The sequence below is a fragment of the Pelmatolapia mariae genome, linkage group LG10_11, assembly GCF_036321145.2.
Source record: "Pelmatolapia mariae isolate MD_Pm_ZW linkage group LG10_11, Pm_UMD_F_2, whole genome shotgun sequence".
NCBI classification, from domain to species: Eukaryota; Metazoa; Chordata; class Actinopteri; order Cichliformes; family Cichlidae; genus Pelmatolapia; species Pelmatolapia mariae.
The window spans coordinates 22,411,207-22,432,783 of record NC_086236.1 but is presented as its reverse complement, the minus strand read 5'-3'; the positions used below and the strand labels follow the sequence as shown (position 1 = coordinate 22,432,783).

General features: G+C 41.9%; 1 protein-coding gene across 2 annotated transcripts; it reads right to left on the bottom strand.

The window, feature by feature from the left end:
• Positions 1–873: 873 nt before the first annotated feature.
• Positions 874–20,754, bottom strand: c2cd2l (c2cd2 like). Of its 2 annotated transcripts, none has more exons than XM_063485290.1 (15): positions 20,415–20,754; positions 19,692–20,130; positions 8,728–8,823; positions 8,512–8,631; positions 8,084–8,194; positions 7,364–7,471; positions 7,136–7,235; positions 6,915–7,047; positions 6,157–6,221; positions 5,787–5,908; positions 5,067–5,238; positions 4,859–4,957; positions 4,377–4,510; positions 3,726–3,939; positions 874–2,787 (listed from the first exon to the last, which is right to left on the bottom strand). In XM_063485290.1, exons 2-15 carry the CDS (start codon positions 20,043–20,045, stop codon positions 2,543–2,545), a joined length of 2,073 nt encoding a protein of 690 aa, XP_063341360.1. In that variant the 5' UTR covers positions 20,046–20,130; positions 20,415–20,754; the 3' UTR covers positions 874–2,542. The 2 variants fall into 2 exon arrangements, with proteins under 2 accessions (XP_063341360.1, XP_063341361.1); XM_063485291.1 differs by having other exon boundaries at positions 4,377–4,471.
• Positions 20,755–21,577: the final 823 nt, after the last annotated feature.

The window sequence follows — 21,577 nt, the reverse complement described above, 5'->3', positions numbered from 1 at the left end:
TCAGTGGGAGAAACATTTCGTCACTCATCCAAGTGACTTCTTCAGTCTCAGCTGACTGAAGATTTCCCCAATCTTATAAAGAGTACATTTGCATAATGACTGAAACCAGCCCACTGAAGGAACAATGGGCTGTGAGGTCAGTTCCTTCATCATAATTATGCAAATTCTCATGACAAGATCAACAACCACTGATCAATGGCCATGAGTACCATTCACAGAGAGTTGGGGAATGGCTGCAATTACAGCATTATACGATGGCAAAAGATGTACCGTTAGGCCCCTCAATTCAGAGATGGTCTTTCCCTTTTCATGTAAATGGCCTCCTTGACTCCGCGCTCAAACCAGCGTTCCTCCCTGTCCAGGATGGTTGTCATCCTCATCATTGAAAGAGCGTCCACTGGCCTGTAGGTGTAAATAGACTGCAGAGTCCTGGCCTGACCAGGTAGCTCTTCTGTGTTGTGCCATACACTTCGCCAGAGGTTGTTTGGTTTCCCTGATGTATAAGTCCTGGCAATCTTCCTGGCACTTAACAGCGTACACTATATTACTCTACACTATGTTGAGGGACCCGATCCTTGGGGTGGACCAATTTTTGGCGCAGCATGTTTTGGGGTTTAAAAGCCACAGAAGTAAGTCCCCAAAAACTTTTGGGCCCCTTCTGGTGTTACTAGTCAGCGAAGACAATGAAATGCAGGGAAGAGCCACAAAAAAGCAAACTTATTAGCACATGTAAGTTAACTCCAGGTACAGGAAGTTATGTTCTTTTAATGTTACACTGTAGCCCATGCGCCTTCACAGACATGCAAGTGCATCATAAAAAGGAACCTTTTATGGGTTATTGAAAATGCAGTGAACGGACTCAGGTGCAAAGACGATGCTTAAAAAATAATTTATTTGCAATAAATTAAATATTTAAAATATAACAGAAGTCATCAATTTTGCAGCCACTTTTTGTTTCACAATACAGCCACAAATCTTTATTCATAACGTTTGCTTTATGTGCCTTTAGACAGTGAAGAGGGTTCTCTTCTTCAGCATTTTGAATTGTTTTGCAAAGCCCATGCCCCTCAACAACAGAGCCTCCACCTCCACACCTTTCAAAATCCTTTTATTAAAAAAAATTATAATTTAAAAAAACAACCATTTATTAAGTTTGGTTTTTCTGAAGTCTCATAGTTAATGCAGTCAGTTAAAAGATTATTTTCATGTTTTCAGACAAGACTCAATTGGCCCTAAAACCTATGTACAACTTCACATACTGGATCTATTTGCCTTCAAAGTATGCAAATGCTTTCTTAAAACCTGTGGCTGCTAGTAGATTTCATTAAAACCCTGAGTACCGTATTTCAACTCTACCCCACACCGAGTCCTCTTGCTTTGCCTGAGCGCAGCATTAGTGAACACTGAGATACACCAATCTCCTTTTTTAAATATAAACTGCAGAAATATTTTAGTGTGACGTACATATATCTAAAAAATATTACATTATAATAACAATCCCAAATGTTCACACAGGAAATGCTTTACTATATTAGTTCATTATTAGGAACTAATCACATGGCAGCATTCTCTGCAGACGATTTCACCCGCAACCCTTTTGAGGCATTTAACACAACATGTCCTGCACAGTAATGATAGCTATTACAACAATGAAGTCTGTAGAAGCACGAGAAGAGGAGAGCACGCCTGATCGCGTTGCTGTTTTCCCCCGACAGAAGACTGCGAGACTTTCAAAAGTCTAAAAATCACCTTCTGGCTTGATAAATAAGGTGGCTGGTTAGATTTTCAAAAGCAAAGTGAAGATATGATACTCCAGAGAAAGCACCTTTGTAAAAATAAAAGTACAATATGATCTTTTTGGGTTTTTATATAAGATACAACATTTAACATTATTCTAAAACCAATGTCGAAGCAATCATGGATGGACATTATAGCTAGATCAAGACATTTTTTTTTTTAAACTTACTTAAACTATGTGTTGAAAATTACATTTGTATGGAAAACACACCTTAATGTCTCTATATTATAGTGTAATGCAGCTATGATGATTAGTTGTAGGGGGTTCAAATAAATAGCACTTGTTTAATGAGTCCAACATATTAATAAATTACACTTTAACAACCAGCACATTTTTACATGTGCTGTTAAAAAAAATAAAAAGTCAAAAGTGCAACCAAGAGCATAGTGGCATTTTACATCATTAAAATGTTTTGGAGCGTTTTCACCACCAGTGCCAGTCCAACAATCCCAGAAGCATGGAACATTTCTTTGTAGCTATTCCCCTCTCCTCCACCGAGCAGCAGATTTCTCCTCAAATTTAACAACAATTCAGAGTCAGCGATGTGATTAAATGAGACTTCTGTCCTGAAAGTGCAATAATTTCTATCCAGAGGGGAGCCCTCCCAGAGGTATCCTCCTTTAAAGCTGTGAGGTTGACAACCCACCTGGGGCGCTCAGCCTGTCAAAGACCAAGTGCTGAAGTGTAGTGATAACAGAGAACGCTCTCAGGATGACTCGTGTCCATGTCTGCTGGCCTCGAGAATTAGTTATCCAGTGCGCTTGCTCCTCCGTTGGCAGCCTTGCCTTTTGATTTGCCAGAAGAGCGGAAGGAGAAGCGTTTGATGAGGCGCCGGGAGAAGCTGCCAGACTTTTTACGGCTGATGTTTGGTGCGGCGGCGAAGTTATTGCCCATGTTGGAGATGTCTTCGTGGGACTGGCTGAGGCAGGACTCTTTCTCTTGATGTCTTCTGCGGAAAAGCAGCTTCGTCCCGCTCTGCAAAAAGCCCACTGCAGGAAACACATCGTGGAGTTACTACTAGTTTCACAAATGAATTCAATTATTTCACAACATACATGACAAACAATCCATGCATTTTTGCGACAGGCTGCTGATAACAAAGTGCCTGAAGACATCATCTAAAACTGGCTCTCTAAGTTCTCTGTCATGTGTATACACAGCACTGACTCATCCCTTGAGTTTGGAGCCTTTTTTTGCTTGAGCAATTCATAGGTAAGTGTAACGTAGCTTACCAAACTAAAAGAAAAAAAACATTCCTCTGAAAACAGCCTGGTACAAGAACTGGACTAAAAATGAGTGAAGAAGCAGAAAACGTCCAAAGAAAACTTTGAAAGACCTTCAGAAAGGTCGCATAACTATTGTTAAAAAGCACTTTGAAAATACAGCAAAGTCTGGCTCATTGGAAGCAAAATATAAAGAAATGAGGGGTGGGGTGGCTTACTTTACTTATTACTGCTTCTCCCACTCCTCTGCCTCACCATTCAAATTTAATTATATTGCATGAAAAAAATAAATTAAATTACAAACAAACACACATTAGTTTGGCTTTGTAGATGCTGAAGTATGGCCTCTAGAGGGCAGCAGCAGTAGAGGAATTGACTGTGGTAAATCTGTGAATTGAACCTTAAGTCCTGATGTTATGTAAGGCTATGAAATATTTGTTTGCATATAAAATACACTGTGCCGTTATTAATATAAAAAAAACAGTGAGACATGAAAATTAAATCTAAAAGCAAAACGTCTTTGAGGCTGAAAAAAATGTAAACTTGCTCTTGAAATTCTGCTTTAATGACAAAAAAAGAAATATATTTGAATAATTTACAGAATATTTCAATAGCTGAATAATGTTTTTACAGTTACGCTTTTCCGCGAGACGTTACTGAGAACTGGACCTCTGATTCTTTACAGCACAGACTGCCTGCGTTACCTTTATGATCCTTGAGACTGCGGGTTTCCAAGGCACCAGTGGAGCCAGTATCTGATTCCACATCGTCCACAGAAGGACGCTCTGATACGTCAGAGGGCGTGGTTTCATCTGGGTCATGGTGACGCCCTGACCCGTAATGATTGCCGTGCATGGCAGCGTCCATGGCTGCAGCGTAGCCACTTGATAATGCACAGTTATCTTCAGAGAGTGGAACCTGAAGCAGAGAAATATATGTCACTACTGAAATTACACGCTATTACCCCGTATATGACGATTAAATTCAAATATACACGATTATCAGCACACTTTCATTTAGTGAGGTTGTTGAGTGCTCCTGACACGTTTTCAAATATTCTCGGGCAAAAATCAGGTCAGAAGATTCACATTCTTCTATAAAGTGGTCCAGTGGGGGGGCTGTGGACTAAATTTAGATCACACTCATTCTGCCTGGCTCCTCGTTGTATTTTACAGTAGATTCCCAGTAGCAGTAGCAGTAGTTATTAAGGCTTACAGCTCATTTAATATAAAGACTGAAGGTTGGACTATTTCCTATCAATCATTATACAGGTAACTGATAACCACAAAATAGCTGAAGTTTTCAAATCAAACTCAAAGCACGTGTCTAGAAAGACGCCGTTTTCACTCTCTGACCTTTGACACGCCCGAGATGATTAGCGTGCTCCTTTTCGTCGGTGTCTTCCGTGCTGCTCTGGACGCAGACTCTGTCAGCTGCCGTATGGCGGTTTCTGCAACAGGATCCAGGCCATTAGAGAGGCGGCTGCTCTCTGAGCAACAAAAAACACAAATATGTAAATCAGCACTATACTAGCAGACCACCATGTACTATTTTTTTTAATATATTGCTGAATTAACTGCTGTTGCACTACATATCAGTTTGCGCTTATCTTTTATCTGTTTCGTGTCAGCGATTAGCTTCCCGGAGCACCAAAAACAGCACGTAACTCCAACCCGTGTGCGAGTTATGTGATGCTTTTGAAAAGGATTACCTGCACGGAGCGCACGATGCATACTCAGAGTGCATTCCTCTTGACTCGTGTTACTCTGCTGCGTGTTGCTTATCCTACTTTGCATCTGTTATGTAAAACAAATCTGGTTTTCATGGTAGAACTCACTGCTCGGGTTGGGGCTGCTGCTGCTTCTGCTATCAGGCAGGACGGTGGCTTTCTTCTCATTCACCTCCACTTTAGACGGAGAACGCAACGGGGAGTCACCTGAAAGGGAACGCTGCTATTTCATTTCTTATTATTGACACTACTAAAAAAACTCATCAGGCACCTGCCCTGCCTGGTTTGGTGACATGCTTTGCTTTGTCAAACGCACCTGGACTGCGATCCAGTTTAAGTCGGGACTGGACCGTCGTGACGGTGGTGACGATGGTTCCGTCTGGCATGATGGTTCGGTCCACGTCAACTTTCTTGGTGGGGGTGAGAGAGGAGCGAAGTAGCAGAGCTTTGTGGGCACTGCTAGGCTCCTCTGTTTCTTGGTACAACAGCTGGAAGAGGAAAAAAAAACCAAAAAGTGTACGAGCTTGGTTCTGCTGGAGGTTTCTTCCTGTTAAAAGGGAGTTTTTCCTTCCCACTGTCACATAGTGCTTGCTCAAAAACGACTGCCTGATTGTTGGTCTTATATAAAGCACCTTAAGCCGACTGTTGTTGTGCTTTGGCTCTATATATAAATTGGAAATTAAGTTATTAAGAAATGACAGAATTTGCCAAATGAAATGTTACCCCACAGAGACAAAGCACGTTTATTCTCATTTTCTCTCTCTTTAAAGACAATGTGGACTAGAAGAAAGCCAAAAAAAGAGCAACAAGTTGGCTGCTGGAAAGTCTACAACAGATCTGACACAGCGATTATAAGAATGACAATGGATTTTGTATCAGCTGTTACACAACACTGCCTCTTTTGTTGGGAATCTTTGATAAAGTCCAGATCTAGATAATAAACCGTAATGCAACTTTCGTTCTGCGTCAAAACACAAGTAAGAATTTCAAACACTCCCTACACTCTTACAAAAATCTAACTCGTCTGGTCACTCACCTCAGCGGTGATGACAGCGTTTGGCGTTGAGTCTTGGCCGGACCTCATGGACAATACGTGCTGCCCAGTGGGAACTTTGCCCTGGATGTCCAAAGCAATGGAGGCGTGACCCGGCAGGAATTCTAATCACATTTAAACAAAAAAAGAATATAAACAATTGTACCAAAAGCAAAAAGGTCTTTCCTTTTACTGTAGTTCTGAGGCCAAAAAAAACGAGCCTCTCCAGACATCACAAAATGCTAACAAAGACAGTGAGTCTGCCAGTACTGCATTTTCAGCACTGATGACTCTGCTTAAGCTGTAATATGTTCCTGCTGATCAGGTTTCTGAGCAGCAGCCAGTAGTAAATTGCTATTGAACTATGCCTTACGTTCCCGTTTGCCACTCCGCTCCAGAAGTCTCACTCTCAGCTCTTTGGTTTCTGGGCCCAGCTCCCTTCAAACACACAGGAAACAAATGAGTTAGCATTACAGTGAAACTCCATTATCCAAGGATTATTATTTCAACTAAATAAGTTTCTTTCTACAGCCATTACTTCTCTGGAACATTAATATTAATAAAAAATATTTGAATTTTACTTGATTGTGACTGTGAGATTATGGGCTCAAGAAATTCTGATGTTGCTAAATCTGAATTGGAGCATTAAAATAAAAGATCCCCAAAACTATTGAAATTTTAGAAGGAGTTTAGAAGAAAATATTGTGGTCTTGTAGGACTCACAGCTAGAAGCTTTAATGTTGACCTATTATGCTTTCCCTTGTTTTCTGTACTATATATGCTGTCACAGAGGTGGAGGCTCATGCTAACCTGACCAAAAGTTTCATAATGAGGTCTAGTCTTTAGACCAGGCTTTAACACCCAGTTTCAGACATTTCTTTCTACTCTTGGATTTGTGAGAAAGAGCTCTGGCTGTGAGCACAGCAGCTCTGTTCAGACCTTCTGGTTGTAAGGGGCAGCCAATCAGAAGAGACGAGGATTATTTTAAACTGTGAATCATGCAAAGCTGCTCTAGCAAAGTGCGGGAATAAAATGGGGGCTGCAAATGAGGCCAATAGGCCGCCTGCAAATGCATCACAATCATTACACCCTGAATCTAACATGAATCTGCTTTCTAACATGGCAGCTTACAGAGTAATATCTTCACTCCATTCCAGTGCGGCATTGGCACTGCTGGGCACAGGCAGGAAGCGGGTTGCTCTCTCTGTAGACGGTTGGTCCAGGCTCAGGACACAGCACAGCTCCCCTGATTTAGACCACTGACCTGCAAAACACACAATGACGCAGTGAGACTTCGGTAATCAGCAGGAAGCTGTGCGGAAATGATCTGACGCTGGGGGAAAATATCTGACCTTTACTTAAGGTCGCCCTGAGCTGCCGGAGGAGTAGTCGTCTCACCAAGACACTCTGGGATACAGAGTTCAATCCCACTGAGAGACTGTCCATGGGGGCCTGGGAGTGTGCAGAAAGGGGGGTGGACAGCTCAACAGTGAAACAGCTTTAAGCACATCATCTATTTTATTATATAATATATACAACTTTTAGTTAATTTGTCTCATTAAAGGCAGTAAATTTCTCACCAAAGGACTGGACGTCCTGAGATTGAGGACCATGGCTGGCTGAGTGCTGAACAGAGTATCTTCTATCAGACCCTTAATTGTGTCTATGTCTGCTTCACCTTCAGTGCCCTGTGAAGAAAAAAGTACACTTATTACTCAGTGATGGTTAACCAACACCCGCTGAACCGAACTAACTACAGCCACAAAGTGAGGGTTTATTTATTTCATCTCAATTCTAACAGGATCCCAGAGGAAAAAAATTACTGTAGCTTTAATCTGAAAGCATTTTCATCTCTGGGGGGCTGAACCAGCCTTAATACTTCACTCACACTGGGCTTGCTACACTGTATAAAACATAGGCTTTTTATATTCCCATACAGTGGATGTCATTAGTCAACACAATGTCTTATGCTAAGTATTTGTTTCCTTTTTATTTTATTAACGTTGTTACTTCCTCAGACAAATGGCATTTAATGGCATGCCCATTTATATAACAATATTAAAGAACGGCACTTCCTTCGTGACTAATCATGGGTTTAATGGGATGGAAAGTCACTTGCATGCAAAAAAGCGCATGCTGATTTACGAAGAAGACAAATTAGCTACGGGAAATTTTTTAATGTGCGTTTCCTTTTTTTTTTTCTTTTTTTAATAACACATGCATGCTTTTAATTTGAAAAATGTGACAGTCACTGACAGCAGTGACATCAAATTAGTGCCATTAGTGGTAAGCGTTCCCACCCGTCTCTGCAGTTTGCATGGAGACACGGTCAGAGAAAACGACGGCTGCTTGGAAAGACTCCAGGATATCAGCAGCCCCTCATCCTCCACCTCCTCCAGGCACGCCACAACCTGATGGAGGTAGACGGAGCAGGGGGGCAGGGACGGATAGACAATAGTAACAGGCAGTTATAACAATAGATATTCTCTGTGCAGCGAATTGTCATTAATAAATAATTGTCTTACATTAAAATGCATCAGGTAACAGGTAGCAGAAAAACATTTCACATTTAATGACCACTGCAATGAGGGCACAGATGACATGCGACTGTCTGTGTAAATTTTCACATTTGAATAACAATGCAAATCATGCTCTGACATTTGTTTGTTTTAGAGGTCTGGTCTCCCGTGTACAAATTGCTAAAATCCAGGTGCAGTGCTTCAGGTACCTTTGCCACCACAGGTGCTATAGTGATCTGATAGGTGTCCATGGAAATGGCAGCTGGCGACTGCTGGGTGACCGTCACGGGTAACGTGACCCTGTCTACTGAACAATTACAGTGCAAAATCTGCAAAAGAAAAAGAGAGGAGGACAAATTCTCATGCATACATACACTCAAAATGCACGGCTCCAGACGTCACAGGTATAAGCAAAGATTACTAACCATTCGGTTTGCTGACTGGTCAGTGCAGCTCACGCTTTCTATTGCAGAGGCAGCACTTATCTGGAGGCTGCTGTCAAAAGTGATCTGAATGGAGCTCTGGCAGAGACAGAGGAAGAGAAAAATGTCCCAAACATTACACACGAGAAAGAGAAAAGAGACTTGGAGATGACAAAAGATGTAACAGTGCAGGGATACAGCCTTTAATGCAGCTGAATAGCAGCTGGGTATGTGGAACTTGCTTTATGGATCTTTGATCATATCATAAAGTAAAATGCTAATGAATCCTGGTATTTAATGCATTTAAACAGTATCTGCTCGCATAGCTCTTCCTAGATAGACACTCATATAAGACAGTGACTGTGTCGTTCACATGTTGCTCATCCAATGCAGTCTTTAAAAAGTAAGAACTACTGTTTGTTCCTGTTTGTACACTTCCCTGTTAAAGCAACCACACTGTCTTTGCAGAAGCCAAAATGTTCCTTATAGCTGTAGTAACCACTACGATTACTATGCGATCGTTTTCTTGTGTTAAATTCCAAAGTGCAAGTGAAAAGACTGATAGTAGAATTCACATATATCTATAGTCACTCTTGTAAGTGCTATACGGCTATAAAAAGGCAGTGCTGAACAAATGCATGCAAATGCATTATTGAATTTACAGTTCATGGCCGACCACAATTGTGATTTAAGCCCAGGCAGCTGCATGGATTAGTGGGCTCAAATGAAAAATGTTCGAAAATATTAGCAAAAAAACCAAGACATGTGGTGGTAATTGTGTTAATAATAAATTATTATAAGGTTTTATATAATCCTTTTTTTGTAATCCTTCAGAAGTTGGGAGATTTAATGCTCCTGGCTGCTGAGAAAACCCCATGTCTCCGACCTCGTAGCAGCATCTATTTATCAAGTCGGTGCTTACTCGAGCTTACAGCCGGGCACGTTTTCCTGTGTGGAGGACGGCCCTAACAAGAGGAAGAAGTAACTCGGTTTTAAGAAAAGATTCAGCAGAATCACACGGGCACAGCGGTGACCTACTATCACTATGTGTGCGTGTGTGCCAGAAGATCTGTTTTACTGGACAGCTTTAACTGAGAAGCGCGAGAAAACAAAATCCCCTATTGTCATAGCATATGTTCCACTAGGTCCAAGTCCAATCTGTATCAAACACAACAGCGGAGGCGGGGCAGAGGTGGGAGGATGATATAACAAAGTTTGTGGTGTGCGTGCGAGTGTGTGTCTGTGTGTGTGTCACTTATTGCAGCCAGAAGGGCAGGAAGCCAAGTGCAATGCCGCAAGCTTACGTAGGTTCCCCTGGACTAACACTGCAGTCACATGACCGCAGCGTACAACCGGCTGTGTTTACTTCGGTTGGCTGGAGCCTCTAAAACTGCTCAGTCACCCAACTGTTCATTTGGTTTAAAGTGCAGAGCAAATATAATATATCAGATTGAGAAATACAGCTTAAACCCTGTCTGTGTCGCTGCAGGCGGACACATTAGCATCTTTGCCATGGAACTAAATGGAGTCATCCAGCAGAAATTATTACGAGGAAGGCACAGCAAAGTCCATTTTTAGACTGCTTTTACAACATTTTGCTTGTATTAGATGGCTTCTAGTGTAATTATAGAGTAAATATGAGAAGACAGGCAACAAAGCCGCCTGGAGTGAAATGAGGACATCACACTTTGATCGCCACCAGAAAACAAAAAAGACACCCTTGAATCCAGAGTCAGATTTCTGGCGAGTCAAACTGCACTTACAGCACAGATTTGTGTTTGTGTGCATCAAACTTGCTAATCCGTGTTGAAAGGAAACTGACAAATTTCCTTTTTTTTCTTTTTTTTCTTTTGCAAATGACTTCAGTAAACATGGCAGCAAAATATTGCCAGCATGTGTCAATCACTCATCATTCATGGGGAAAAGAAGGCTGGCTCGCTCCAGCTTTGTTCATGATTTCGGTTAAAAATCATTTTCTATTCTTATCTTTTTTCCAGCACTATCCTTTTTTGGGTTTGTTGTAAGATGTGCCTGAAAAATTTTTATGGGAAAATATTCAGCCATTATCATTTACTGTATTTTAGCAAGTTAATAAAATATCTAATTAGCAGTAGGTTTATGATTTCTCTTCCTTCCAGGGAGTTTACACCCATTGGCTTTATAAGGAGCCATCTGCTGCACTGTGGTGTTTTGTATCCTCCTTGGCAGAGGCTACAGACCTCATTTTGTCATGGGGAGAGCAGTGCTAGTAGCATGGCCACTGATTTGTCCTTGTGATCCACCGCTGCTCAACAGAGTGTATGTGAGGGGTATTTCTGGGTAGAGACAGTTCCTGAGGACATCCATAGTGTCACTTCAGGTTTGTCAGCGTACCCCCCTTTGGGTCTAACTGGCTGAACGCCTCTGAAAAGCATGTGGGTCAACCAGAAATACACTCCCCTATGGCTTCTGATGACCCTCATTTTCCTTCCCTATATTTTATGTTATCTGAGCTTCCTGCTATAACAAGGTGCACGACTGGAAAATTACAATGTTCATGCACAGGAATTAGTTAAAAGAAAAAACATACATGAAAATTATTATTGATGTAATTACTCGAAATGGCAAAATAACAGACGGGGTCTGTGTGAGGGCAATGTCAACAAACTGAGTGCGTGCATGCTGCCATACTAAAAAACAGCTAGAGGGGTACACCTTGGACAGCTCTCCGTCCAGCCCTATGATGAACCATGATGGACACGGAGAGACAGACAACCGTTAGCTCTACAAATGGAACTATATCTACGGTCTACACTTATTCTATCAATAATGCAACTAAAATTAGCATTTTTTTATGAAGCCTTGATCTGAGTAGTTTCTTCTATTGCCATCTTAGTGATTTGAAATTGGATGTGACAGGTTAGGGGTGTATCTGACTGAGAAACAAAGGAAACTGTAAGCCCATTAGCTAATTAGTTGAAGCTGATCCTAGATAATTGTTCTTTCTAAATGTTAGAATTGAACTGAATTTACAAAATGGACTTCATGTTCTATTTAACATACCTGAAACTAGCCACTAAGCTGAGATTTTTACTGACATCATAGAGCAAGCAGGCACACCTGCTTTTTGCAACCAGAGGAGTCGCTCCCTGTTGGCCATTAAAAAGACCATCATTTTTTTATATTGTCTACTATTTTTTTCTACAGCTTTATTGCTTCATTATCTCACAAGCTATAAATCTGGACGTGAGAGTACAAAGAGAGGGAGTTCCTGAGGTTTCTCCTAAAATCAAATGGTTAACATCTGAGATTAACATGCTGTTGTCAGTACTTTAGAGACACTTAAACTCCTCCACTTGGGGCAGTAACACATCCCTGACCAGGAGTGGGCACTCCACCCTTCTCCGGCTGAGGACCATGGTGCTGATTCTCATTCCTACCTCTTCACAGTAGGCTGCGAGGTGGTGGCCTCAGTGTGAGCTAGAGGCCACCACCTGATGAAGCCAACAGAACCAAATCATCTGCGAACAGCAGAGACAAGATTCTGAGACCATCCAAGTGGAAGCCTTCCGCCACTTGGCTACACCTAGAAATTCTGTCTATAAAAATTATGAACAGAATCGGTCACAAAGGGCAGCCCTGGTGGAGTCCAACACCCACCACGTGAAAGCTTTCACAGAGCCACTACGGTTACTATTAATACTATTATTAATACTAAAAGAATGATAGTACAATTCACGTATTTCTATAGTTACTCTCATAAGTGCTATATGGCTAAAAAAAAAAAGGCAGCGCTGAACAAATGCATGCAAATGCATTATTGAATTTACAGTTCATGGCGGACCACAATTGTGATTTAAGTCCAGGCAGCTCCGTGGATTTGTGCAGCGGTCCCTAACCCCCGAACCATATAAAAATTATGAACAGAATCAGTCACAAAGGGCAGCCCTGGTGGAGTGTCCGAAAATACTGGCAAAAAAACCCCAACACCCGCCATGTGAAAGCTTTCACAGGATTCACAGTAGTCCTGTAAAAAACTTAAGAGGAATTAAGAAAGGAACTAGCAGCCAGGTGCTGCTGATCAAATGCACTTTGCTAATCAAATGCTGATCAAATGCACTTTGCTAATCAAATATACTTTGCTGGACATACCAGCATTTTCACCCCAAGGTCAGAGCATGCAATGCTCAGACTGTACAAACCCAAGAACTACATCTCAGACTCTACAGGCATCAAGTAGCATGTTAAATGTTAAAAGTTCATGACAGTACAGCTAGAAAAAGACTGAACCAGTGTGGCTTGTTTGGAAGGGAAAGTCTCTCCTATTTAAAAAGGACATGGCAGCTTAGCTTTGCAAAGCTGCATCTGAACAAACCACAAGATTTCGTGAACAATGCCCTTTGGACAGATGAGACGTTTGCTCAAAATGCACCGCCACATTTGGAAAACACCTAACGCAGCATATCAGCACAAACTCATACCAACTGCCCAGCACGGTGATGGAGGGGTAATGATATGGGCTTCCTGTGTTTTGCACCCCCAGCGTATGGGTACCCCGTAGTCTTTCAGTTCATAGTGAACTCCTCTGTATACCAAAGTATTCAACAGTCAAATATAAGCCATCTATCTGATAGACAAAACTTGGCTGAAATGTATCATGCAACAGATTTCAATCATAGCAGAATATCAACAAGAAAATTGGCTGAAAAAAGAAATTTACCAAGGTTTTCCAACAGCCCAGTCGAAGTCCAGACCTCAAATCGATTCAATCTAAAGAAAGCTGCGCATAAACAAATGCCTGGACACCTTGATGGACTGAAGCAGTTGTACAAAGTCGGCCAAAATTCCTCAAGAGTGATGTGAGAGACTAATAATGATAAAAAACGAGTGCTGCAAGTTACTACTTCTATAGACTCTTTTAGAAACTACTGAATCAGGGAGTGTTCTTAGCTTTTTACGGGACTGCACCGAGTTCCATTAAAAGTTTTTTTTCTAAAGTATACCTAAGAATTTTAAAAAGTTACAGTGAATCTGGAAAGACAGTAGTGCCTTAAGGATCCAATAATCCATCTTCACTTCAGAATTTGTTCAGGTACTATTAAATTTACATGTTGGATATTAGCTGTGCCTATTTAAATGCTGAGTCATAGCAGCCTCAGAAAGAAGTTGGCATAATAGTAGATTTTGGCTGTTCAAATAAAACTGGCTGGTGAAGATGGAGCTCATCATTAGCTCTGACTAAAGGATAAAAAGGTTGGTTTCCTGCACTATGGTATCAAATCAGCGCTGAGTGTTTAATGTCCCCTGTTGTTAAGAAGGAACCTACTTGAGAATAATCATAGGGCATTAATCATCTACCAGCAGCTCTCAGAGGGAGAAGAAGTGAACTGTGTCCTCAAGCTATTCACCAGACTCTTTATAATTGCAGATTGTGAATATACAGGGAGCTTCCTTCCCTGCAGATGTACGCTCGTTTTGTCCTCCCCTACCACTCAGTAATGATGGCTTGACAGCATGTGTCAGCTGCACACACAGGCTGCTGATGCCTTATGATCTGCACGTCTGGGGCGGCCAACCAGTCCAGTCCTTCAAGACTCCTCTACAAACTAATCCATCCAGAGACATCTGAGTAGCTCCATATCAAGTCATTTCTTCTGAGGCAAGATTATATCCAGAGGCTGTAAATACTTCAGCAGACAGGACATTTTTGCTGGGTAAACAACTGAGAACTGAGTCTGCATCATGGGATTACGCCCCAAAGCTACAGGAAGAGACCAAAAACACAGACATGCTGCTGCCGATGTTTAAATTAAACCATGCTACGCAATTCATGTCAGATCAGACATAGTTATAGTCGGTGTTAGAAGTAAGCATTCGAGATTATTGCGCAGAATGTAAAAATCACTAGAATCTGACATCAGAGATGACGTACTTCTGTTAACATCGCAGCAATGAGCTGTAATGAAGCCTTGGGGCCCTCGCTGGACTACAAGGACAGACGAAGCGTGAGAAGGGGGTGGGGTGGAGCTGGTGGTAACAAGTATTAGTTACTGAGACAAGAGGTAGACTCTGTGTATCTTCTAAACCGTGAAGAAGAATGAAGCACGGCTGGTGCTCCACCTGTTTACCCTGAGTTTGCAATCGTCTTCTCTAATCTGTATCAGATACTGCGTGTCGGACACAGAAAATCAAACCTCATGGCTTTAAGTATCTGCAAAGAAAAAGCCAGATGGAGCAGGATGCCTAGCTTCTTTCTCTCCTCACACAACAGTCTATTTGGGTAGTATAAGCATTCTGAGCTGTGCCGTTCTGCAGCACAAATGTACTTTCAAGTCATATTACATTTAAATAAGTTGCCCTCATTAGCTGCCTCAATATCCTGCAAACTCACTACAAAGGGATGAGGCATTTGTTGCAGTTTATGTAACAAGCCCAAACCCCGGTGTCAGTACTCAGCCCTCTGAATCTTTTTTTCGTGTGTGTGTCTCATCATGTTGTTTCAAATGCTGGACATCAGGGTCAGGGTTGGGTCTGCCCTCTGGAATGTTTTGCTACAAGGACAGAGCACTGTGACAACACTGAAAATGAGCGAAACAGCAAGAGGATTCCTGGCCTTACATCACTCCCCGCTGCAGTCAACAAAATATCGACAAGCACGCCCGAGTCAGCCTTCCGGGATGACGGATGTTCAAAACTGCACAGTCGCGTCACTGACACGTAGGAAGATATCAGGAAAAAAAAGACCCTAAGGCACTTTTTGTTTTGGTGATCTCTTTTCAATGTGGCAACAAGTGCCAACATTTAAGAGTGCATCAAACCAAAAACCTGCATTCTAAAATATCAACTTTCACAATCACAAGCAGCAAAGTCTTAAAAACCTTATGTGGTAAGGTCACAACAGCAGGTTAGATCACACTGCCGGTCATTTCAACTATTTTACTTCATAATTTGAGTATAAAACCAGTTTTCCCTGTATTAAGCTGAGGCACATTCTCAAACTCAGAGTCAGGTCACATTTTAAGAATTTGTTGTTTCCTGACTTCAAGTGAGGTACACAACAGAACCACCAGCTCATAGCTGTGTAGTTAGTGGCAAACAGGGGTTTAGTCCTGGCTAGGTAATGTAAATTAAATTCATGAAAGAAAATTAATGTAACCACCAGGTCTGAAAATAAAGCTGCGGAAATGACTTAAGCTTTGATTCTTTCTGATGAACAGCACGAGCAGCTTCTTTGACTCTCAAAAAGACGTTCAGCTGTATAGCAGCTATAAGACAGTGACCTTATTCCTCACTTGATTTATTTTACTAATAACTTTATGAGGTTGTTTGTTAACTTCAAGTCTTCACAGTCTATAATCAGGCTCCAACGAAACAACAGGATGACATCCAAATACCAAATTTATGTATGATGGTTCACCTCTTTTATACACTTCGTGATAAAATACAACAGGAAGGAAGTTTTATGATAAAAGAAAGAAATATTGTTAATCTGGTCATTTTTAACAGATGAAATGGGACCATTAGTGCTAACTGGGGCTTATCTCCACAGGAATTTTCGGGGACTGTTAGTACATATAGATTAAAATAATTATTGGGAAAGAATAAATCAGTAAAAATACAACTTGCTGACTGGCAGGAGGTTTGATGAACCCTTTCTGTTGCTCCAACTTGACCTTGCATGCTCAGTCAGCTTGCCTTTATTTGGATAAATTTCAGCATAGTAATTATTTAAAGACCTCTGTCACCATCAATCTTAAGTGCCGGAAAAGTACTTAGGTTAATGCTATAAAGGATTTGCGTACTAATCCCCACGATGACACTGAAGCGCCACTTCCCCGGTGCTGTGTTCCTCCGGGGAAGCTCATGTTTTGCCCGATGTAGAAACACAATCATGCAAGTCAGTGGAGAATATGAGTCTTTGGGACCGTAATATATGTTCCCGTGTCTGTTTTCAGAGCGGCCACAGAAACCTGCTTGGCAGGTGGCAGAACCTCGCTGTATGCGAGAAGCAAAGAATGCGAGGCGACAAGTTTCTTGCCACTTAATGCTTGCCGTATCGCCACGGCTCCTTACAGCAGGTTTTTCCAGTCTGGTTTTTACGTGGGAGGTGAACATAATACAGCTAAGACGCAGTTAACTGGCTAATATAACACGATACTACTTAATAATGAACAATTGAATAGTGTCACATCCAACGCACCTGTTGTTGATGTTAAAAAGGACACTATGGAGACCGAAGCATGTGCCCTTTAAGCTTCAAGACAAAGACTGCTTCTTAGATTACATCCTGTGGGTTTATCTTTGAAACAAGGCACACTGGTGATTTGGTACTTAAGAGTAATGTTCAAAGGTTCATTAAGAAACTAACATTGATTTGCATACGGCCCAGACACATTTAGAACAACAGCTTGCTGTGTTTGCAGACAGTATGACTAGCAGATATTTTATTGTGATGAATGAACTCGGGAAGCTCTGGTTCACACACTCGGCTCACAAACTAAACACCCCATGGACAAACACACACAGCCAGCTCGTCTCCATGTCCTCCAACACTGACTTGCTTGCCCAGTGTTATAAAATCACCTCCCAGTGAACTTCAGACACTTTAATCACCCTTTTTCTGCACCTTTCTAACTGAAAGTCCCTTTACTATGGTCTGAAAGCATTTCATAAGTTGGTACAGGGGTCATGTGACTATAAATGAGCTATGAGCAATTACAGCCAGGTGACAATGCTATTTATCTTTGAATTATTGTAAAATCATAAAACTTTTTATGAAGGTAAATACAGCACGCTCAGCACCTGGAAACTCTATTGAAGAAACTGCCACTAAAGGCTCAACCAAGGTTCACTCCAGCGTTTGAGTGTCTTAGTAAATGAGAGTGTCAAAGGTCAAAGCAGATCAGCCAGCTGAGGTCATGTGAGATAACTCGGCTGACAGCAATATAGTAAAGAAAAACGATCCACTACACCACAGGGACCTCTGACTACCAGCACAAAATGGGGTTATATGAAAGCAGGTATCGAAAGCTCAACAGACTTACTCCTGCATACAAAACATATACAAAGTGCAGAGAAGGTACACTTTTCTGCCACTTTATTAGATACACCTTTTGCCTTTAGAGCTGCCCAAATTCTGTGTAGCATGGATTCCACAAGTGGCTGGAAACATTCCTCAGAGATTTTGGTCCATGTTGACATGATAGCAGTTGATGCAGATTTATCAGCTGCTCATCCATGATGTGACTCTCCCATCCAACCACATCTCAAAAGCGCTCTGTTGGGTTGAGATCTGGTGACTGTGGAGGTCATTCGAGTACAGTGAGTTCATTGTCGTGTTCAAGAAATCCGATTGAGATGTTCTGAGCTTTGTGACATAGTGCATTATCCTGGAAGCAACCATCATCAACAATACTTAAATGGGCTGTGGCATTAAAATGATGTTCAGTTGGTACTAAGGGGCTCAAAGTTTGCCAAGACAATATCCCATTCATACAGTGAAGGATGGATTTTCATGTTGTGACCCTACCATCCAAATTTTGTAGCTGAAATTGAGGCTCATCAGATGAGAGCCTATATAATCTGTAGCCTCAGATTCCTGTTCTTAGCTGACAGGAGTGGCCTGGTGTGGTCTTCTGCTGCTGTGGCCCAGAGATGCTCTTCTGCACACCTTGGTTGTAACGAGGGGTTTTTGCATTATTGCTACCCCTCTATCAGCTTGAAGCAGTCTGGCCATTTTCCTCTGACCTCTGGCATCAAAAAGACATTTTCACCCATCTGCCTTCAGCAACCACTCAGTTTGCTCAGGTTGAACTTCAACAGGCTGTCTTCACCATTTCTGCATGCCGAAATGCTGCCATTTAATTGGCTAACAAGATGATAATATATAGCTGAGCAGGTGTACCTAATAAAGTGACTGTGATTGTACCTCCAATTTAAAGAAACGCGAGGCGAGCAGTGTTCAAAGCTCTGTGCTCTCATTTAGATGTTTAGATTCTTATCTGTCACATAATGCCATTAATGACCTGAAACAGATGGCGAGGCCCTGATCCCAACTCATGGGGTCAGTCTGGGGTCACAAGAAAACACAGAAAGGGAATCAAGTGCCTGAAATACTCGGTTATGAAAACAGGTGATCTTTTAAAGAAAACCAAATACTTGCATTGCAATAATTTTAATCGTATTATTTCTGAATAAATGCTCTCCTATGGAAGATGTTTACTCGGGACATCTGCAGATGAGCTCTCAATCAGCAAAGGTTAGGTGACCCTCACGAATCAGAAAACAAGTGCTGTTAGTTGTAGATGTGCAATGCATGTGATTGATCTTGTCTGACCCCTTTAAACTCCCCGCCAACTCATCTCTCGATAAACACACACAGATTTAAAAGTGGGGGGTGTAGAGGAGCCACCTCCGTCTGACTTTGATTCACACAGATGAAAGAACGACTTAAAGGCAGAAAGACCTTTAGGAACACTGGACACAAAGCGGCAGGCTGTCTCCAGGGCTGAACCCACTGAATCAAACATTGATGCGTTAGGCTGCGTTATAACTGATGGCCAAGGTTATGAGCTGAAGGGAGGGTGACACAGCCATTCTTTTCATTCTGCCTCTTTCCCGATGTGATCAAACACACATCTACTTCTTCCCATGAGGGTATAAGACTATTTTTGTGAGGTGTGGGTGTTACTGTGGCTGTGCTGACTGCTCTTGCGTCTCCACTCTTTTGTGCATTAAATCAGAGCTGTTACGCAAGGCTCTGCCCCCCATCCTCTTACCGATTAGACACTCCAACTCCCACACCTCCACCTCCTCTGCCTACACACACACTTCCAGCTGCACATGGGCACACCGACTGTATCAGCTCCTGCTTAACTATTTATGCCTCCACTTAATGGAGTAACCTCTTGTGCACACACACTAGCACCATGTTTAATCAGCTCTCTTTTTAAATATGATTTATTAAAAGCTTAAAGATTTGAACTCACCCCATGCCTGCAAGCTTGCTCGTTCAGAGCCTTGACCCAGGTCCTCTGAAACAGCTCCCTGAAGGACTTGAAGGAGAACAGAGATGTCAACAAGCCTTTAACGCCGGCCTCAGATGTGGGTCGTCCATCCCGGCCGGAGCGGAGCTTCAGCAGGAAGCCCCACAAAGCTCCGGCCAAGCTCTTATTGGGGTGCTGCCTCCAGGCTGGGTCTCGGCTGTGTCGCTTTGCTGCCTTCCTGGCTCTCCACAACCGCAGCACAGTCAGCGAGTACTGGAACAACCATCCCAGCACGATGACCAAAGAGGCGAGGAAGAGACCCACCAGGCACAGCCAGCTCAACTCCTGGAGCTCCATCACCGCCTCCAGCAGCCTCTCATATCATCAGCTCCAGATGGAAATAACAGGACTGTGAGTGGTGAGCAGATCAGCTGCTTTCAGCCTGCGAGTGGCAGCAAACAGACGGTCGCGTTGATTAATGGAGAATTTACGCATTATAACTGAGGTATTTCCCCAGAACGCGAGGACACCGTGGTTATAACGACAAGAACCAATTTTCTTATTTTAGGTCAAAATAAAAACGTGTATTAAATTAAATTAAAGATTAGGCTGTATATTTAAAAAAAAAAAAAAAACCCTACTGCGTTTGCGCCATGCAGGTATATAAAACATGTATATGATATCTAATAATAATATAGAGAAAAGTCACATAACGTAGCTTCATACCAAGCTGAAGTTTAAGCGGTCCGAGCTGCAGGCTGCAGGTAATCGAAAACAAATGAAGCCGTTTTCATGGCGATATGGAGCGCTTCCAACAACAACTGTGTCTGTCCCATCTTCGAGCGCTCAGCGGTGCTTCCGTGTGTTTGTTGTCATCTGTCGATCCCAACACAAGCCTCCCGCTCTCCGCCTGTGCGCTACGGGCTCCGGCGCATTTAAAATCTCCGCTGGTCTCAGCTCCTTCCTCCGCAACCCCTCCACGGCGACGATTTAACAAACAACAGCATCGGCAGACAGGTGGCGCTGCAGGGGACGGACTCATCAACAAAACGGAAGCTGATCGGACCTTTCAAAATAAAAGGAGGAAACAAAACGGTGTTTGTGTGTGGAGTTTTGTTTTTTTTTTTATATAAATTTTTAATGTTTCAAGCACGAATACAAATATGGCAATTACTGTCAAAAGACACAATCAATTGCCAGAGAGAACAGTGATTACTATAACAATGTAAACATGCAAAACACAGACTGCTACACAGATGCAAGCACATGAACGGTATGTGATATTAAATTAAATGTCACACTGAGAAGAGAGCGAAAACAAGGGGAGATACATTTTATCTCAGATATCCAAATCAGTGGGAAGGTGCTTTAAAATATCACACAGTTTTGTGGTTTATTACCTTAAAGTAATTTTAAAGGTTTAATATATCAGTTCAGTTTATGTAAGAAAATAACAATTTTGGCAATTTTGTAATCTTTTGTGTATGAAAACTTTGGCTATGTACAAAATAACGTTACAACACAGTTTGCCATTCTTACTTTGTCAAATCAAACCAGATGCTGTACTGTGGGGACTGAGGAAATCTTTGGTTTCATCCATTTCTCAACATTAAGCAAGAATTTCTGTTTGTGCAAAATGAGCACATGTTCTCATTAATACTGAATCATACTCTAAGTAATTCTTTATAAGGATAGATGTCATTCATTATCTAAAACTAGAACTGTGCCATACTTATTTACTTGGCATCGATCTGCTACAATGTAAACACAGGGCCAGTCTCGCTGATACTAATACTTTAAACCTATAAAGGCAGATTAGGGAGAGTAGTGTGTCATGACTTATGGGGTGAATCAGCATTAATTTGCAAATTCTGAACCCATTGTAATTA